Genomic DNA, 16493 nt, shown 5'->3' with positions numbered 1-16493 from the left:
GGTCAATGACATGAGACAAAGTATATGTGAACTGCTGTATGAAAAGTGAATTTACTCTGTAAATCTTCACCCAAATCCTAATAAAAAAAAGAAAGTCTCATGTAAAAAAAAAAAAATATATATATATATGAACTGACACTCCTAGCCATCAAATAAAGACAAAGAACATTTGCACAGAAAAAACTTCACTAACATGTAAAGTATCTGCAACTGAGCCAAATTATATTATAAGCATTTCTTTGACATTTTAGGGAAGAGATCATAAATTTCTTTAGAGGAATGAATGAAAAAATGTAAATTATGGTATAGACTCATTACTATGACTTTAAAATACATGTAAAATGTCACTAAATGTTTTAGTACCATGTATATTTTAGATGATTAAAAACGTATAATCATAATAGCAGTAAGACAAGATGATCAGAGAATACCTGTTAAATAAAAAACTTTGAGTGCTTTTAGAGATTCATTTGTGACATCCATCCACTACCCTAATTCTATTTTCTCTATACTCTCTAATCATAAATTCTACCACCACAAGAAAAAGACTACTATACCCTACAGAAAAATATGTTGTTGTTGTTATGTGCCGTGGAGTCGGACTCGACTTATGACCCCTCCTCCTTGGGTTCCCGAGGCAGTATCACTATAGAAGTAGACTGCCCAACCTTCCTTCCAAGGAGTGGCTGGTGGGTTTGAACCACTAGCCTCCTGGTTAGCAGTCAAGTGCCTTAGGCCCTAAGCTACCAGAGTTAGGAACCTAGAAAGAGTCAAAAGATTTGGCAGCTAGACATGCTGCTTTGATATCATGATATAAAATGCACTTTTTGGTATCTGTATAAAAAGAATTTGGAGGCAATGGTGGTAGAATTCTCACTTTCCTTGCAGGAGATCTGGGTTGATTCCCAGCCAAATGCACCCGTGAGCAACCACCACCCCACATGTCATTGGAGGCTTGCATGTTGCTATACTGCTGAACAGGTTTCAATGGAGCTTCTACGCTAAGACTAGGAAGAAAGGTTTGGTAATCTACTTCTGAAAATCAGTCAATGAAAACTCTATGGATCACAAGGGTCTAATATGAAATGAATCATGAGGATGGCACAGGACTGGGCAAACATTTTGCTGTTTTGTATGGGGTCACCATGAGTTGGGGCTGACTCAATGGCAGCTAACAACAATATAAAGATGATCACCTATATCTTTTCCTTCCCAGACATGTATTCAACAAATTATAAACAGTAAAACAGGAGATAGCCTTCAGTCCCACCTGCTGAGTTATTCAAACTGCATCAGATTACTTTTTACTGTTAGCAGGACAATTAAGGATAAAAAATTGTAACAAAAAATAACACACAAGAAAACTTGCTATTTTCATTAAACAGCCTCATCTTCATGCAAAATAAATCAAATTTCTATTCCCATGCCATTCAATTATCTGACATTCCATAATTCATTAATTTCTCACTTCTCTTTACCTCTTGATCCTGTTCATTGAACCTAGGACTCTATCACAATTCACATTGCTGTTAACCACCATAAAGTCGATTCCTATTCATGGTGGTTCCATGTGTGCAGAGTACAACTGCTCCACAGGGTTTTCCAGGTTGTGACCTTTTGGAAGGAGGTCACTGGGCCTGTCTTCCAAGGCACCTATGGGTGGACATGAACTGCCTACCTTACAGGCAATAGGGAAAACCTTAACTCTTCGTACCACCCAGGGACTCCTATTACACTATCTCTGTTGAAACACATTTTATTTAAATTATTTATTTACATATTTTGACTCTACTAGCCTAGGAGCAATTTGAAAGTCTTAATAATTTTCTTGTCCTAGCACCTAAGCATTAGTGCCTAACGCATTTGACTGCTAACCAAAAGACCCACCAGCCACTCCTCTGAAGGAAGGTGGGGCAGTCTACTTCCATAGATATACACCTCAAGGACTCAAATAAGGCAGTGAGTCTGTTACTGTATTTTTTTTTAAGCACCAAAGCACAATACTTCTGTGAACAATAAAATTAATTGTAGAATGCTGCAATCTATGTATTTTCTTTAATCTTAAACTTAGCCAAAGCAGACTTATCCTTCCTCCCTCCCTAAATTGTTACTCTTGATCCTTTCTCTAGTTAGACAGGTGGTTCTCAAGTTTATTTTTCTACCCCAAATATCTGAAATCAACATGGCAGGTGTGGGGAAAGGAGAGGAAAAAAATATAAAATTTCCAGGGAACCAGTATTTTGGTAATGATGCCCATCTCATTTTGTTCAAGAATACAGTCATTTCAACATATACAGTATTTTCCTTTTCAAATTTTAGTCCTTGTATATTTATCTAAAAATGTAAATAGTATATTAAAAATTAAACTATGAAAAATAATTTAACCTTCATATGCCATAACTGTATTAATGGTCCAAATCCTTTAAGTTTTTGACATTACGAAGAACCATGTAACTGGTCTCTACAATCAGGCCGCAAATAATCAGGAGTATTTTCTGATCAAAGTATACATACATCCTCTTAAAATAACTTTTATAACCTCTTCACTATGGGAGCTCTGGTAGCATAGTGGCTAAGGCACTTGACTGCTAACCAGAAGGCAGGCGGTTCAAACCCACCAGCCACTCCTCGGAAGGAAGGTTGGGCAATCCTACTTCCATAGTGATACTGCCTTGGAAACCCAAGGAGGGGTCGCTATGAGTTGGGGCCGACTCGACGGCAAAACAACAACAACAACAACCTCTTCACTAGTCCACTATAACGCAGAGAGAGCAGTACAAGCATTAAAGGTCTGAAAAGTATATTGCCAAATACTTGGAAATAGTACCAGGATGAAAGATCAAAACATCTAGTATAAATACATTTAACTCCAGCCATCTAATAATGAAAAAGTTAAAAAAATAAAAATAAAAAAAAAGCAAAAATGTGCTGAGCTATGTTGAAGCTGGTTTCCTGGAGTGTGCAAAACAAGAGAGAAAACAGATGTATAAATTCTAGATGACATTACCCTGGTGGTTCAGGGGTTAAGAGCTCAGCTGCTAACTGGAAGGTTAGTGTAGTGGTTCGAACATACCAGCTGCTCCATAGAAGAAAGATCTGACAACCTGCTTCCATAAAGATTTATAGCCTGAGAAACCCTAGGGGGCTGTTCTTCTCTTGACTGTTATGAGTCGGCATCAACCTGATGGCAACTGGTTTAACATCAATAAGAAAAGATCACCACAAAATGACCACTCAAAAAATAAACTGCTTAATAACCACAGTGATGGTTAGCAAGAGTCCCAAAGCAGAATTACCCTAAAGAAGTAGTTTTCAAAGTATGGTCTGGGGAGCTCCAAGGGTCCTCTGTATCCTTCCCTGGGGCTCACAAAGTCAAAATTATTAGGAAACTCTAAGATGTTATTGACTTTTCTACTCTCATTTGTGGAGTTTTCTGGAAGCTACAGAAAATGTGATATTACAACAGACTGAATGTAGTAAAACAATACAATTAACACAAAAAGTATAATCATATAGAAACTGTTGAATTGGTGAATATTTTGGATTTAAAAAAAAAAAAACAAAAAACAAAAACCCAATTCTTACTCAATTGTTTTAGGAAAATTATTTTTTATACATAAAAAGTTTCTTATCTACTAATGGGTTTACTACAATATTCTAAATTAATTAATAATAAACACTTGAGTTTTAATTTCTAATAACATAAAAATCAGTAGACATAATCTGCAAGAACAAACGTTTCCTGGGGGTCCACAGTACTTTTAAAAGTGTAAAGGGGTCTTGAGACCAAGTTGAGAACCACTCCTCTAGAGTATATAAGTCTTCCATAGCACCCTGTGGCTCAGTCGATCAGATCATCATTCATCCCCAAATAAACAAAAGTTGTGGTGCTAATCTACCAGTCATACTCCCTAAGCAGATATTAATAACTTTCTACACATTTTTATTTATATTCAGGTCAACAAGACACAGGTTTTACTATTTTTCTAGCTATAGGTATTAAAGGCATTTAACCATAGTAACGCAGTGCCTAAGCTATTTAAGTGCTAACCAGAAGGCTGGTGGTTCAAATTCACCAGCTACTCCTCAGAAGAAAGATTGGTATCCGTAGCGATACCATCTCGGAAAGCCAAAGAGGGGTTGCTATGAGTCAGATCTGACTCGATGGCAGTGAGTTTTTTTTTTAAATATATGGCAACCAACAATTATAGTAAACACCCATATACTTACCACCCAGTTCCTAACATAAGCATTTACCAAACTTCCTTTATCACATATTCATTTTTTATTAATTTTTATGTAAACTGAAGATGTCAGAATACTTCTCCCTATCTCAGCATGTATATCACTAGCTAGAATTTTTTTTTTTTTTGAGGCAAATTTACCCACAATGAAATACACAAATCCTAGGTGCACATCTCCTGAGTTCTGACAAATGCATATACCTATGTAACCCATAGCAACAGACTAACAGTGACCCCAGAAAGTTCCCTGGTGTCCCTTCCAGTCAATTTCTGCCTCCTACCCCCACAGAGTCCATTATACTTCTGATTTTTTTTCCTACCATAGACTAGTTTTGCTTGTTCTAAAATTTCATATATGGTAACACACATAATGTATTCTTTTGTGCAGAGCTTCATTCACTTAGCATGTTTCTGAAACTTACTCACTGATTATGTGTACTGTTAGTCTGTTCCAATGTATGAATATTATCAGTTTATCTATTCTGCTATTAATGGAGTTTTCAGTTTTTTGCTTATAGGATAAAGCTGCTATGGACATTCTTAGCAGTTTTATTCTATAAACAAAAAACTGGACATTCTTTTTTTAAAATTTTTATTGTGATCTGGGTGAAAGTTTACAGAGCAAATTCACTTTCCATACAGGAGCTTACATACACTGTCTCATGACATTGACTGCAATTTCCCACAATGCAACAGCTTCCCTCCCATTTCTTCCCCATAGTTACCTCTTCTTCCCTGTGTCCTTCCCTTCTCTGCACTCCTGCCCCCTGAACTGTCTCCCTGTGCAAACACAGCCCTTCTATTCCCCCATGATTGATCTCTCCAAGGAGTGTATCTACCTAATGCAAATGTTCAGCTCATATGCCTGTCTTTTGTTTGGCTGGAAGCCATATGAGTGGGTTCAATTCCAGATCTGAAGGGCTGCTAGGGGCCAGAGAAAACTGTACATTCTTAAGATCTGGTAGCATAGTGGATAAGGCATTTGGCAGCTAACCAGAAGGTCAACAGTTCAAACCCACCAGCTGCTCTGTGGAAAGAAGATGGGGCGATCTACTTCCGAAAAGATTTATAGCCTCAGAAATCCAAAGGGGATCGCTACGAATTGATTCCAAAGAATTGATGGCAGTTGAGTTTGGGGTTTGGTTTGAAGTTATGGACATTCTCATACATGCCTTTTTCTGTATCTATCTTCATGGATTTCTCTTGTGCAAATACCTACAAGCTGAAGTGCTAGGGGGAAAAGACCTTTTTATTACAAAAATTTCCAACAAGAAAGAGTAATATATTATCATCAACATTTTGTCTGTAAATAATTCAATATGCAACCAAAAATCTGCTTTCAAATCTGGTGGTTATTTATCACAAATAAGTAATAGTGACTTACCGACATATTAAGAGTTTAACACAGCAATGGATGAACCATAATTTTTTCTTCTTTTTGCATCTTTTAAATGATGCCTCTTTACCACCCTCCTTGATAGCTAGAATGTCAATGTTGTAAAGCTGCAAACTCAAAGATATTTTCTTTTGTTGCTCTAAAAAACTACTGCTAAATACAAAAACTGGTCTTAATGATAAATATAAAGGAACATCAATATGATCAAAAGGATTTCCCAACTTCCCAAAGTAGACCTAATGACATCTAATACTGGACCAAACTCAGTCAGAAGAAAGGTTGGGCAATCCACTTCAGTAGTGATACCGCCTTGATATCGGACAGTGAGGTACAATTTCAATTCTTTTGGTTACTAGGTATTTGTTACCTTTCATAATTAGCTAAGGAGCTCTGGTGGTGTAGTGCCTAAGGCATCTGACTGCTAACCAGGAGCCTGGTGGTTCAAACCCACCAGTCACTCCTCCGAAGGAATACTGGGCAATCTACTTCCCTCGGAAACCCAAGGAGGGGTTGCTACGAGTCAGAATTGACCCAACAGCTGTGAGTTGGTTTTTTTTATTGGTATAATCAGTTAGTTTGGGTGGACAGGGTAAGGGGAAACGGGTAATCTAAAACACTGCTAGTGACAACGTAATCTACAAACTGAACAACTCTGCCAGGAGTATTTACAAGAAAGAAGCCCTGGTGCCACAGTAGTTAAAGCATTCAGCTGCTAACCAAAACGTTGGCATTTCAAACCCAATAGTTGCTCCTCAGGAGAAAAATGAGGCAGTATGCTTCTGTAAAGATTTTACAACTTGGAAACCCTATGGCTCAGCTCTACTCTGTCTTATAGAGTTACTATGAGTCAGAATCCACTCGATGACAGTGGTACTTGGAAGAAGTAAATATTCTTTGATTTGGTAATTCCATCAGCTGCTCCATGGGAAAAAGATGAGGCAGTCTGCTTTCGTAAAGATTTAGCACCTTGGAAACCCTATGAGGTACCGTGTCCTACAGAGTCACTATACGTCAGAATCAATTCGATGGCAGTGGGTATCCCAACTAAATCCTAGCCAAAGCATGCAATAAGCATGTTCTTCACAGTATTGTTTATATGGAGAAAAATTGTTTACAACCTAAATGTTCAAGAAAGGATAGGTTAAATTATGAAATGGCTACACATCACAGGTTTAAAAGTGTGGAACTACACATGCCAAGCTATTAGCAGTTATGAATGAGTGGGGGACATATGCTGGCTATCATCAATTTTAACTGCATTTCCTAATTTTTTCCCTGTGCCAAGTTTTAAAAACCAAAGTAGAACAAAGTGCAATGTTGTGGAGGTAAATATGAGATGTGTATAGGACCCAATGAGTACATTCCAGAAAGGTGAACTGTCCACAATAGTGATAAGGAAAAATGAGGTTTAGACAAGGGGTTCAGACAAGATACCAAAATTCTAGTAAGAATGCAAAGGATAAGCATGATATAATTTGGTGCAATTTAATACCACTCATGTGGCTCATAATCTAACCTGCTGTTGTTGTTGTTACGTGCCATCGAGTCGCACCCGACTCATAGCGACCCCTCCTTGGGTTTCCAAGGCAGTATCACTATAGAAGTAATTGCCCCATCTTCTTTCCGAAGCGTGGCTGATGGGTTTGAACCGCCAGCCTTCTAGTTAGCAGTCAAGTGCCTTAGGCACTATGCTACCAGAGCTCCTTGTCAACCTCAGCAGTATTGATACTTTTAGGCTAGATAATTCTTTCATTGCAAGGGTTGTGCTTTGCATTTTAGTACTTCATTTTGCTCTTCAAAAAAACAAATCTTGGCTTTAAGAAGCTTACAGTTTAACAGAAAAATAAAGCCAAGGAGTTATATTTATTGAACTATAAAATTCTTCAAAACAGAGATTCACATTGTGATCTTAAGCCAGAAGCAGGCAAATATAACAGCTACCATGTAGTGTTTACGGCCTACTATCAGCTAAGAAGGTGCTCCAGTGGTGGACTGCCTAAGGCATTTGACTGCTAACCAGAAGGCTGGCAGTTCAAACCCACCACTGCCCCACAGAAGGACGATGGGGCAATCTACTTCTGTAAAGATTTACCACCTTGGAAACCCCATGAGGGTTGCTATGAGTCAGAATTAACTCTATAGCAGCGAGTTTGGTTTTGTTTTGGATTAGCTAAGGAGCTCTGGCAGCACAGTGGTTAAAGCATTTGCCTGCTAACCAAAAGGTAAGCGGTTGTAACCCACTAGCTGCTCCGTGGAAGAAAGATGAGGCCAGTCTACTTCCATAAAAGATTTACAGCCTTGGAAATCCTATGGCATAATTCTGCTCTGTCCAATAGGGTCACTCAGAGTCAGAAGAGATATTCTGGCAGTGGGTTTTTGGTTTACGAGCCAGGGACTTTACTTACATGGTTTCATTTAATATCACCTGGAGTCACACCACACAACAAGGAAAAATCAAACCCGCTGCTGGTGAATGGATCCCAACTCCAAGCAACCCTATACGGCAGAGTAGAAACTCCCACAGGGTTTCCTAGGCTGTAATCTTTGCAGAAGTAGATCGCCAGGTCGTTTCTCCAGCAGAGCAGCTGGTGGGTTTGACCTGCTAACTTTTCAGTAAAACATAGTAAGTACATAAAGTGCTTCAAACAGTGCTTATTGTTGCTGTTAGCTACTGTCGAGTAGCCTCCAACTCCTAATGACCTTATGTGTAACAGAAAGAAAAACTGATCAGTTCTATGACATCCTCACAACATCAATATGACTGAGCCCGCTGTTGGCAGCTGTTGTGTCAGTCTCTCAACATTGAGAGTTCCCTCTTTTTCCCTGACCCTCTAACTTTACCAAACATGATGTCCTTTCCTAATCTATCCTGATGATGTGTCCAGTGTAAGCAAAATGAAGTCTCACCACCCTTGCTTCTAAGGAGCATTGTAGATGTACTCTTCTCCAAGACAGATTTATTCATTTGTTTGGTAGCTCATGGTGTATCTAATATTATTCCCCAACAGCACAATTCGAGTGCATCAATTCTTCTTTGGTCTTCCTTTTTTTTCCACTGTCCAGCTTTTGCACACACATGAGGTGGTTAAAAATACCATGGTTTGGGTCAGGTGCACCTTAGTAATCAAAGAGACATCTGTGCTTTTTAAGATTTTACAGAGGTCTTTTGCAACAATGCTTAGCATATAGGGAATGCTCAATAAATGTCAGTTATTAGCTAATATTTCAACTACAAACCTGTAAGGTAAGTACCATCATCACCAATTTACAGATGACGAAAACAAAGGGTGAGAGATTAAGAAACTTGCCTACTGTCAAAAACTAGAAATTAATAGAGCTATATTTCAAATACTGATTTCAGAGCCCGTATTTTTTCCATTATGCAAATAAAACCACATTTAGATTCATTAACTATCAAAAATAAAACACAACAACTAAAAGACAAATAAACCAATCATAAAATGGACAAAGGATGTGACTAGACATTCACCAAAGGAGACATTCAAATGGCTGCCAAACACATGAAAAGATGCTCAGTTTCATTAGCCACCAGAGAGATATAAATCAAAAACAAAATATTATTTCACTCCCACTAGGATGGGAGCTCTGGTGGTATAGTGCCTAAGGCACTTAACTACTAATCAGAAGGTTGGTGGTTCAAACCCACCAGCCACTCCTCAGAAGGAAGACTGGGAAATCTACTTCCGTAGAGATACCGCCTTGGAAACCCAAGGAGGGGTCACTATGAATCAGAGACGACTCGATGGCACATAACAACAACCACCACCCACAAGGATGACTAAAAGGAGCTCTGGTGGCACAGTGCCTAAGGCATTTGACTGCTAACCAGAAGGTTAGCAGTTCAAACCCAGAAGCCGCTCTGCAGAAGGAAGATGGGGCAATTTACTGGTTTGGAAAGCCAATGGAGGTCTCGCTCTGAGTCTGAATCAACTTGATGGCAGTGGTTTTGTGGGTTTTTTTTTTTTTTTCAGAATGGCTAAGGTTAAAAAAAAAAAAAAGTTGGTGAGGATGTGGGAAGATTAAAACCCTTATCCACTGCAAAGTGGTATAGTCACTGTGGACAACAGTGTGATGGTTCCTCAAAAAACTAAAACTAGAACTACCACATGAGGCAGCAATTCTATTCCTAGGTAAATACACAAAAGACTTGAAAACAGAAACTCAAAAAACCCTTATACATTAATGTTCACTGAGGCACTGTTCACAGTAGCCAAAAGGTAGAAACAACTTAAGTGTCCACCAACAGCCGCATGGATAAACGTAGTCTTGATACATGCTATAGTATGGATAGAACTAGAAAAAATTATGATGAGAGAATTAAGCCAACCACAAAAGGACAAATATGGTATGACCTCATGAATATAAAAAAACTAGAAAAAGCAAATGTACAGAGACCAAAGTTTATTAGTGATTACCATGGGCAGGAGGGAGAGATATAAGGGGTTAATGGTAGGAAAAATTACATCGATTACAGGTTGTGTTGTACCGATTACTGTAATCACTGTTAATAAGTTGTATACCTATAAAAAGTTAAATTGGCAAAAGTTCTCTGACATATACATTTGCAACAAGGACACATAAAAAGAGTAGCTGCTGAGGCCATATACGTACAACCAAACACCTTATAAGATTTGGTTCCTTGGGTCAGAGGTTTAGTGTCATGGTTTCATGGGATATCCCAGTTAACTGGCCTAGTAAGATGTTTAGTGCTTCTGTTCTAGCTGGTAGTTTGGTGTGTAGTGCCTGGGGTCTTAAAAGCTTGTATGTGGGCATCCAAGGGAAAAGGGTTCTATTCACACAGAGCAATAGAGGAAGGAGAGTTAGGGCTAAATGCCTCCAAGAACAAAGGCATCCCTTGCCAGGGGACCAGGACTGAATATTTTGATCAAAGATTCCACAGAACAATCCTGATCAAAAGGGGAAAAATGTAGAACAGATTTGCATATTCTCACGACTACAGACTTTCTGGAGCTATGGCAGCTAGATAAACACCTGAATCTACTGTCCTGTGATAAGCGTTAAACCTTAAACCAAAACTATCCCCTGAAGTCATCTTAAGACAGAACAATAGTTTAGATGAACTAGTAGAAAAAAGTCTGCTTTGAGTATTACACTCTTTTAAGAACTACCTATTAGGAGCTCTGGTAGCATAGTGGCTAAGACACTTGTCTGCTAACCAGACGGCTGGCGGTTCAAACCCACCAGCCACTCCTCGGAAGGAAGGTTGGGCAATCCTACTTCCGTAGTGATACTGCCTCGGAAACCCAAGGAGGGGTCGCTATGAGTCGGGTTTGACTCGATGGCACATAACAACAACAACAACAATACAGGATGAAGGGAGCTCTGGTGGCCTTGTGCCTAAGGCATCTAACTGCTAACCAGAAGGCTGGCAGTGCAAACCCACCAGTTCAAACTCCTCAGAAGGAAGGTTGGGCAATCTACTTCCACACAGATACCGCCTCGGAAACCCAAGGAGGGGTCCTATGGGTCAGGACTGACTTGACGACAGAATTTGGGTTTTTTTTGTTGTTGTTGTTATCCCGGATCAAACTGACAACAGCAGTTCGAAAGATCAGAGAGGAACCTCAGAGGGCAGGGAGTTTATGCCACTGGGGGAGGAACAACTCAGAAAAGGAGACTGGGAATGGTGGCACAACGTAAAGAATGTAATTAATGTCACTAAATTATACACCCAGAAACTGCTGAATTGGTGTATGTTTGACTGTGTATTCTCAACAACAAAATAATTAAAATTTAGAGAAAAAAATGAGTAATATATTAGGTTTACTTTAAAATAATAACCAGCATAAGAGTCAAATTTTCATTAAGAGATTAATTTACAAACCTAACTAATCTCAAACATATTATTACTATTATTAAGGTTACAGAGCTTTCACAAAAGGACAGAAAACTTTCAGAAATTCTCTACATACTATTTTAAAATTTCTAATATAGACCTTGGGTGCTCTAGTGACATAGTGCCTAAGGCATCTGACTGCTAACCAAAAGGCTGGCGGTTCAAACCCACCAGCTACTCCTTGGAAGGAAGGTCGAGCAATCTATTTCTGTAGAGATACCGCCCCAGAAATCCAAGGAGGGGTTGCTATGAGCCACACTGCCTAGATGGCAATGAGTTGGGTTTTTTTTTTTTTGGTTAATATAGACCTTAGTTTATAAAAGTGTTTATGCATTATATTCAAATAGTCTACTGAAACTAACCTACTAAAAGCCTATCAACAATAGAGAGAACATGGTGCTGTGTGAGACAAAAGTTATCTTGTAAAAATACTGCAAGTATAAGGTTGCATAGCTTTGCATACACAATATGTAAATTATAGATTTTGTTTCCAGGGCCCAGAGGGGCTTTGGAACCCCTTTGATTTCTTTGCCCTTACCTCATACCCAAGTTCTTAAAGACTCCCAAACAATCTTACATGCTATTTAAACTGCTCAATTATTATACTTTACACTTCTTCCCAACATACCTTGTTAAAATTACCAATGGCATGCATTCCCAAAGCCATTATCACTTAAGTCATCAGTGTTTTCAGCATTTCATCACTCTTGACAACATGTTCTTCAACCTTGACTGTAAGACTAATTTTAGAGTTGGAAGGAAGTCAGAGCAGAGGTGGAATGGCTAGAACCCCAAGATGTAAGAATGGGAAGAGATCCAGAAATTTAACCAATCCTCTGGTTTTACAAATAGCACCCAGATACAGAAAACTTGGTAAAATCTTTTTCACTAAGTTATTTCAGTTATTCATGAAGATGTTAAGTCTTGGCCATCTTGGTTCTCTTATCTTCTCTGCCATTTAAAGTACTCACGTGGATTTCAATATTTCTACTTTCACAGGTCAGTAACTACTCTCATTATAATGCTTTTCAAAAGAGTTGAAGATTGTCTACCATATTCATTTGGAAAAATGTCCCAAATAATTTGACCCCTAACTTACTTTATGCAAGAGAAAGAAGAGGCTGAGAATCTGTGCTATTACGGACCAACATTTTGGCTATATATCCTTCATGTCACTCTTTTACTAGTCTTCTGCAACTAAGTCAGTCTCATCTGCTTCCTCCATACCAAGTACTCCCTTCCTGATTACCAAGAAGAAAAAAAGAAAACCCCATTTCAGCACTCATGTTCAGAAACTTAAAACTCTACTCTTCTTTCCTCATTGTTTTAACAAACTCCTTATTAAATTACTAATGTCTGAATTATCAGATTCTTGTTCACAAACCTACCGCTTCCTTATCAATCAGTTCAGATTACAGACTACTGTCACTCAAACTGTAAATTCTAGATGCTAACAAGAACCTCATTCTAAAATCTTCAATGTCTTCCCACTGCCAACCAAGTGAAGAAAACCACTCTTTCTCTTATAAATTAGAGGTCCTACTTTCCTTTCAGGTTTTTCTCCTACCCATATTCTGCTGCAGTCATATTGAAGCATTCTTCCCTGAATAAGCCCTGTCTAACTGTTCTTTCCCTCTTCCCTGAATAAACTGTGTATTTCTCTACTTGTGATACTGACTCCCTGGGACTCATCTCTCTCAACATTCACCTCAAACACCACTATCTTTGTGAAGTCTTTCCTGAAGTTCTATTTCTTTTGTACCACACATTTTGTTCATAACCACATTAAGGAATTATCTTTTATTTATGTATTTGTATTTCTCAAATTCACTCTATATTATAAATCGTTGGAGGGCAAAATCTATAGTTCTTAGCTTGTTATTTCCCACATTGGTAGGCCCAATTTCTTGTACATAGTTAGCTCTCAAACAAGAGTGGCCAACTTGAAAATGTTCTTTCGCACTATTTTCTATAGGTTGGTTGTTGTTGTTATGTGCCCCGACTCATAGCGACCCCTCCCTGGGTTTCCGAGGCGATATCACTACAGAAGTAGATTGCCCAACCTTCCTTCCGAGGAGTGGCTGGTGGGTTTGAACTGCCAGCCTTCTGGTTAGCAGTCAAGTGCCTTAGGTACTATGCTACCAGAGCTCAAGTCAATTAGTCTTTCAAGCCATTTTACTAATGAAATTTTTTATTTGTCTTGGTCTCAGATTAAGCAAGCCAAAGTTCTCTACATTCGATTGGTATAAAAACTGTCCTAATTTCAGAGGCTTTCCCCTATTGAAATGGTGTGTATAACAAGTCTACTCTAAGCCAACTCTTTTACTTGTCAAAGGCAGCAAAACTCTTTCTCACTTACACCATCATAAAAATCAAACTATGTGAACCACAAAATAAATATTCTTTTGTTTCAGAGTTAACTTGCTAGAGAGCAGGAAAAATCTTGTAGTAATTCTGAACTGCTGCAGGCAAACTGAAAAATTATAATGGAACAGAAAAAGAGACTGAAATACTTTGTGAGAGCTCCCAAAAGCAATGGAAATATATAGAATACCTTCTAGTTAGCATATGAAATTCTTATGAGTCTTCCCCCTTAATAAGTCAGTATCATCAATAACCATTACCAAATGCTACTGAAGTCTGCCATCACTTTCAAGTCGTCAAGTTCCTTGAATACAAGCCAATTTAGTTCATAAAGCTTGTAAAAATGCCTTCTCTGTACCAAACAGGGACTGGAAGCTAAGAAACATAGATAAATATAACACAATGTCTCAACCTCAGGAAGCAAATAATCTCAATAAAGCTTTGTCTTTATGAATACACACCTACATAGCCCCTTTACCAAGCTGTCTCCACTCACAATTTTGTTCAGATTACCTGTTATTTGTATTAGAAAAACAGGTAGGTCAAAGAAGTTACACACACACACACACACACACACACACATCCTGCTCCACTAATCTGATGAGAGAAGGGAGGTAAGTTTGGGAAAGAAAGAGGGAATTTTCCTATTCCTTCTTGAAAAATTATCAATGTGCTTGTTTATCTTTCAAAGCCCACCTAAAATACAATGTGGAAAAAACTCATTAAAAATCAGTATGCCTTTTGTAAAAGTCTAAGGCAAACCATGTCAGAGGTTTCATATTCTTATCAATAGAAATAACTGTGCATCATCAAAAACATTTAAAACACTCCAAGATATAATGCTAATATTTAAATCTTAAAAAATATCTTATTGATTGAAAGAAAAATAAGATTCTGTCCGTGCAATGACAAAGCTAAAAATGTCATCTATCACTAAGAAGGGTGAATCACAGCAGTCACCTACTCCACCCTTGCTGAGACTAACAGTTTAAAACCTGGAAAGCCTTCCTAACCTACTTCATGCCAGAAATGAATTCAAACATTAGAGTTTAAGTATAGCTATGTAATAGCTGGAACGTATTAGTAAATAATAAAATTTACCAGAACATTTTGTTTTTCAGATTTAGCTTCACCTCTTTTATATTTACCTCTCCCGCCCCTGCTGTTAACAGAAAAACCTCAACAGATACTCTTAAATGAAAAATGAAGTTTATGTTTAGATTTGCAAGGTAAATTTCCATGACTAAGTTTGGGGAAGAATGCACTACACACTGTCTTATCAAAAAGGTACCTACCTGCACCTTCTTTCAACTACCAGAACCATGAATTCATTAAATATTTAAAAGGTTCACTGAGCTCCTCTGTAAGCAGTTTCCCAGTACAAAAACCTTAAAAACTATTTTCAGTCTTGTACAAACCTACTTGGACGTTTAAATCTATATTGTGTGGTAGCAGCCCAGTCCTGGGGAAGATTCACTCATCCCTGGAAAATCAAGTTAGGTCTCACGAACTGAAATAACACATTAAGGAAGCCAAGGGTAACCTTATCAGAACCTCTACATCGACAACTAGGGAAGCCCTCTCCCACATTTCTTTCTCATTCCCATGAAATTCTCAATGAAAAAAGGCATTACACAAAAAAGCCTTGGGGCTCCAGACACTCAATTCTGACGCTGCCGCCGCCCATTCTCCCATACTGAAACCAGTCAGGACTTACCAGAACAGTGGTGCAGATGGATCTCAGTTCGGACTCCACTTTCTCTCGATAGTCTTTAATCAGCTGCAACTTCTTGTCAGAAGTGTCGGTCTTCTGCTCGATGCTCGAGATGACTCTCCAGGCGGACCTGCGACCCCCAACGACGTTCTTGTAGGCCACCGAGAGCAAGTTACGCTCCTCGTTGGACAGCTCGGCACCCTGCTCCGTCACGGCCTTCATGCAGGTGGCCATGTCGTCGTAGCGCTCAGCCTGCTCGGCCAGTTTCGCCTTCTGGATCAACTCCGTCTTCTCCATGGTGGACAGGCGGCGTGCGGGGCTGGGGGTGGCGGTGGCGCTCCGGGAAGGGGACCGGGAGAAGAGACTGGGAGAGGCACCGAGGGCGGTGAGAACCAACCCCGATCAGGAAGAGCCCTCCTCGAAAGCCTGCGGGGAGGGGCAGCGTGGAAGGAGCGCCGAGGGTGGCGAGATAGGAGAAAGAACAAAAAGGAGGGGTGAGGAAAGAGAGCGCACTATCAGACAATAAGTCCCACACCCCGCCCAGCACTGCAGGCCGGCCCCCGCTGCTCCAGTCCGCCCTCCTTTTGTCTCAGGCGCGCTCGTCTTCAGCTAACGCGGCGGAATTGAATTTCCCTCTCCCCCCGCCCACGCTCACTTGCCTAGGCACCCCGGGAGAGGCCAACGGGAGGCGCCCCGCGCGGCCGGCGGGGCGGGGTCGTGAGGGCGACCACTGGCTGAAAGGCCAAAGCGGAACGTGAGGAAAGCGGAGGCGGCGCCCTCGCGGCCACCCAGCTGCCCGCCAGCGCGCGGGAAGCAAGGAGGAAGGGCCACTCCCGCCACCCCCGCCCAGCCCGGGAAGCACAAAATGGAAGCGGCCGTTAGCCCTGCATCTGCCCC

General features: G+C 39.7%; 1 protein-coding gene across 1 annotated transcript in view; it reads right to left on the bottom strand.

Moving 5' to 3' along the window:
• Positions 1–15893, bottom strand: part of YWHAQ (tyrosine 3-monooxygenase/tryptophan 5-monooxygenase activation protein theta) — a 64227-nt gene extending 48334 nt beyond the window's left edge. The window contains exon 1 of the mRNA XM_007935107.2: positions 15600–15893. Within this exon, the coding sequence (XP_007933298.1) occupies positions 15600–15893 (294 nt within the window). The remainder of the gene's footprint in view (positions 1–15599) is intronic.
• Positions 15894–16493: the final 600 nt, after the last annotated feature.

The sequence above is a fragment of the Orycteropus afer genome, unplaced genomic scaffold (genome assembly GCF_000298275.1).
Source record: "Orycteropus afer afer isolate SDZICR_OR568_19922 unplaced genomic scaffold, OryAfe1.0 scaffold00025, whole genome shotgun sequence".
Lineage (NCBI taxonomy): Eukaryota > Metazoa > Chordata > Mammalia > Tubulidentata > Orycteropodidae > Orycteropus > Orycteropus afer.
The sequence above is the reverse complement of the archived record's forward strand: the minus strand, read 5'-3'. Positions and strand labels throughout refer to the sequence as shown.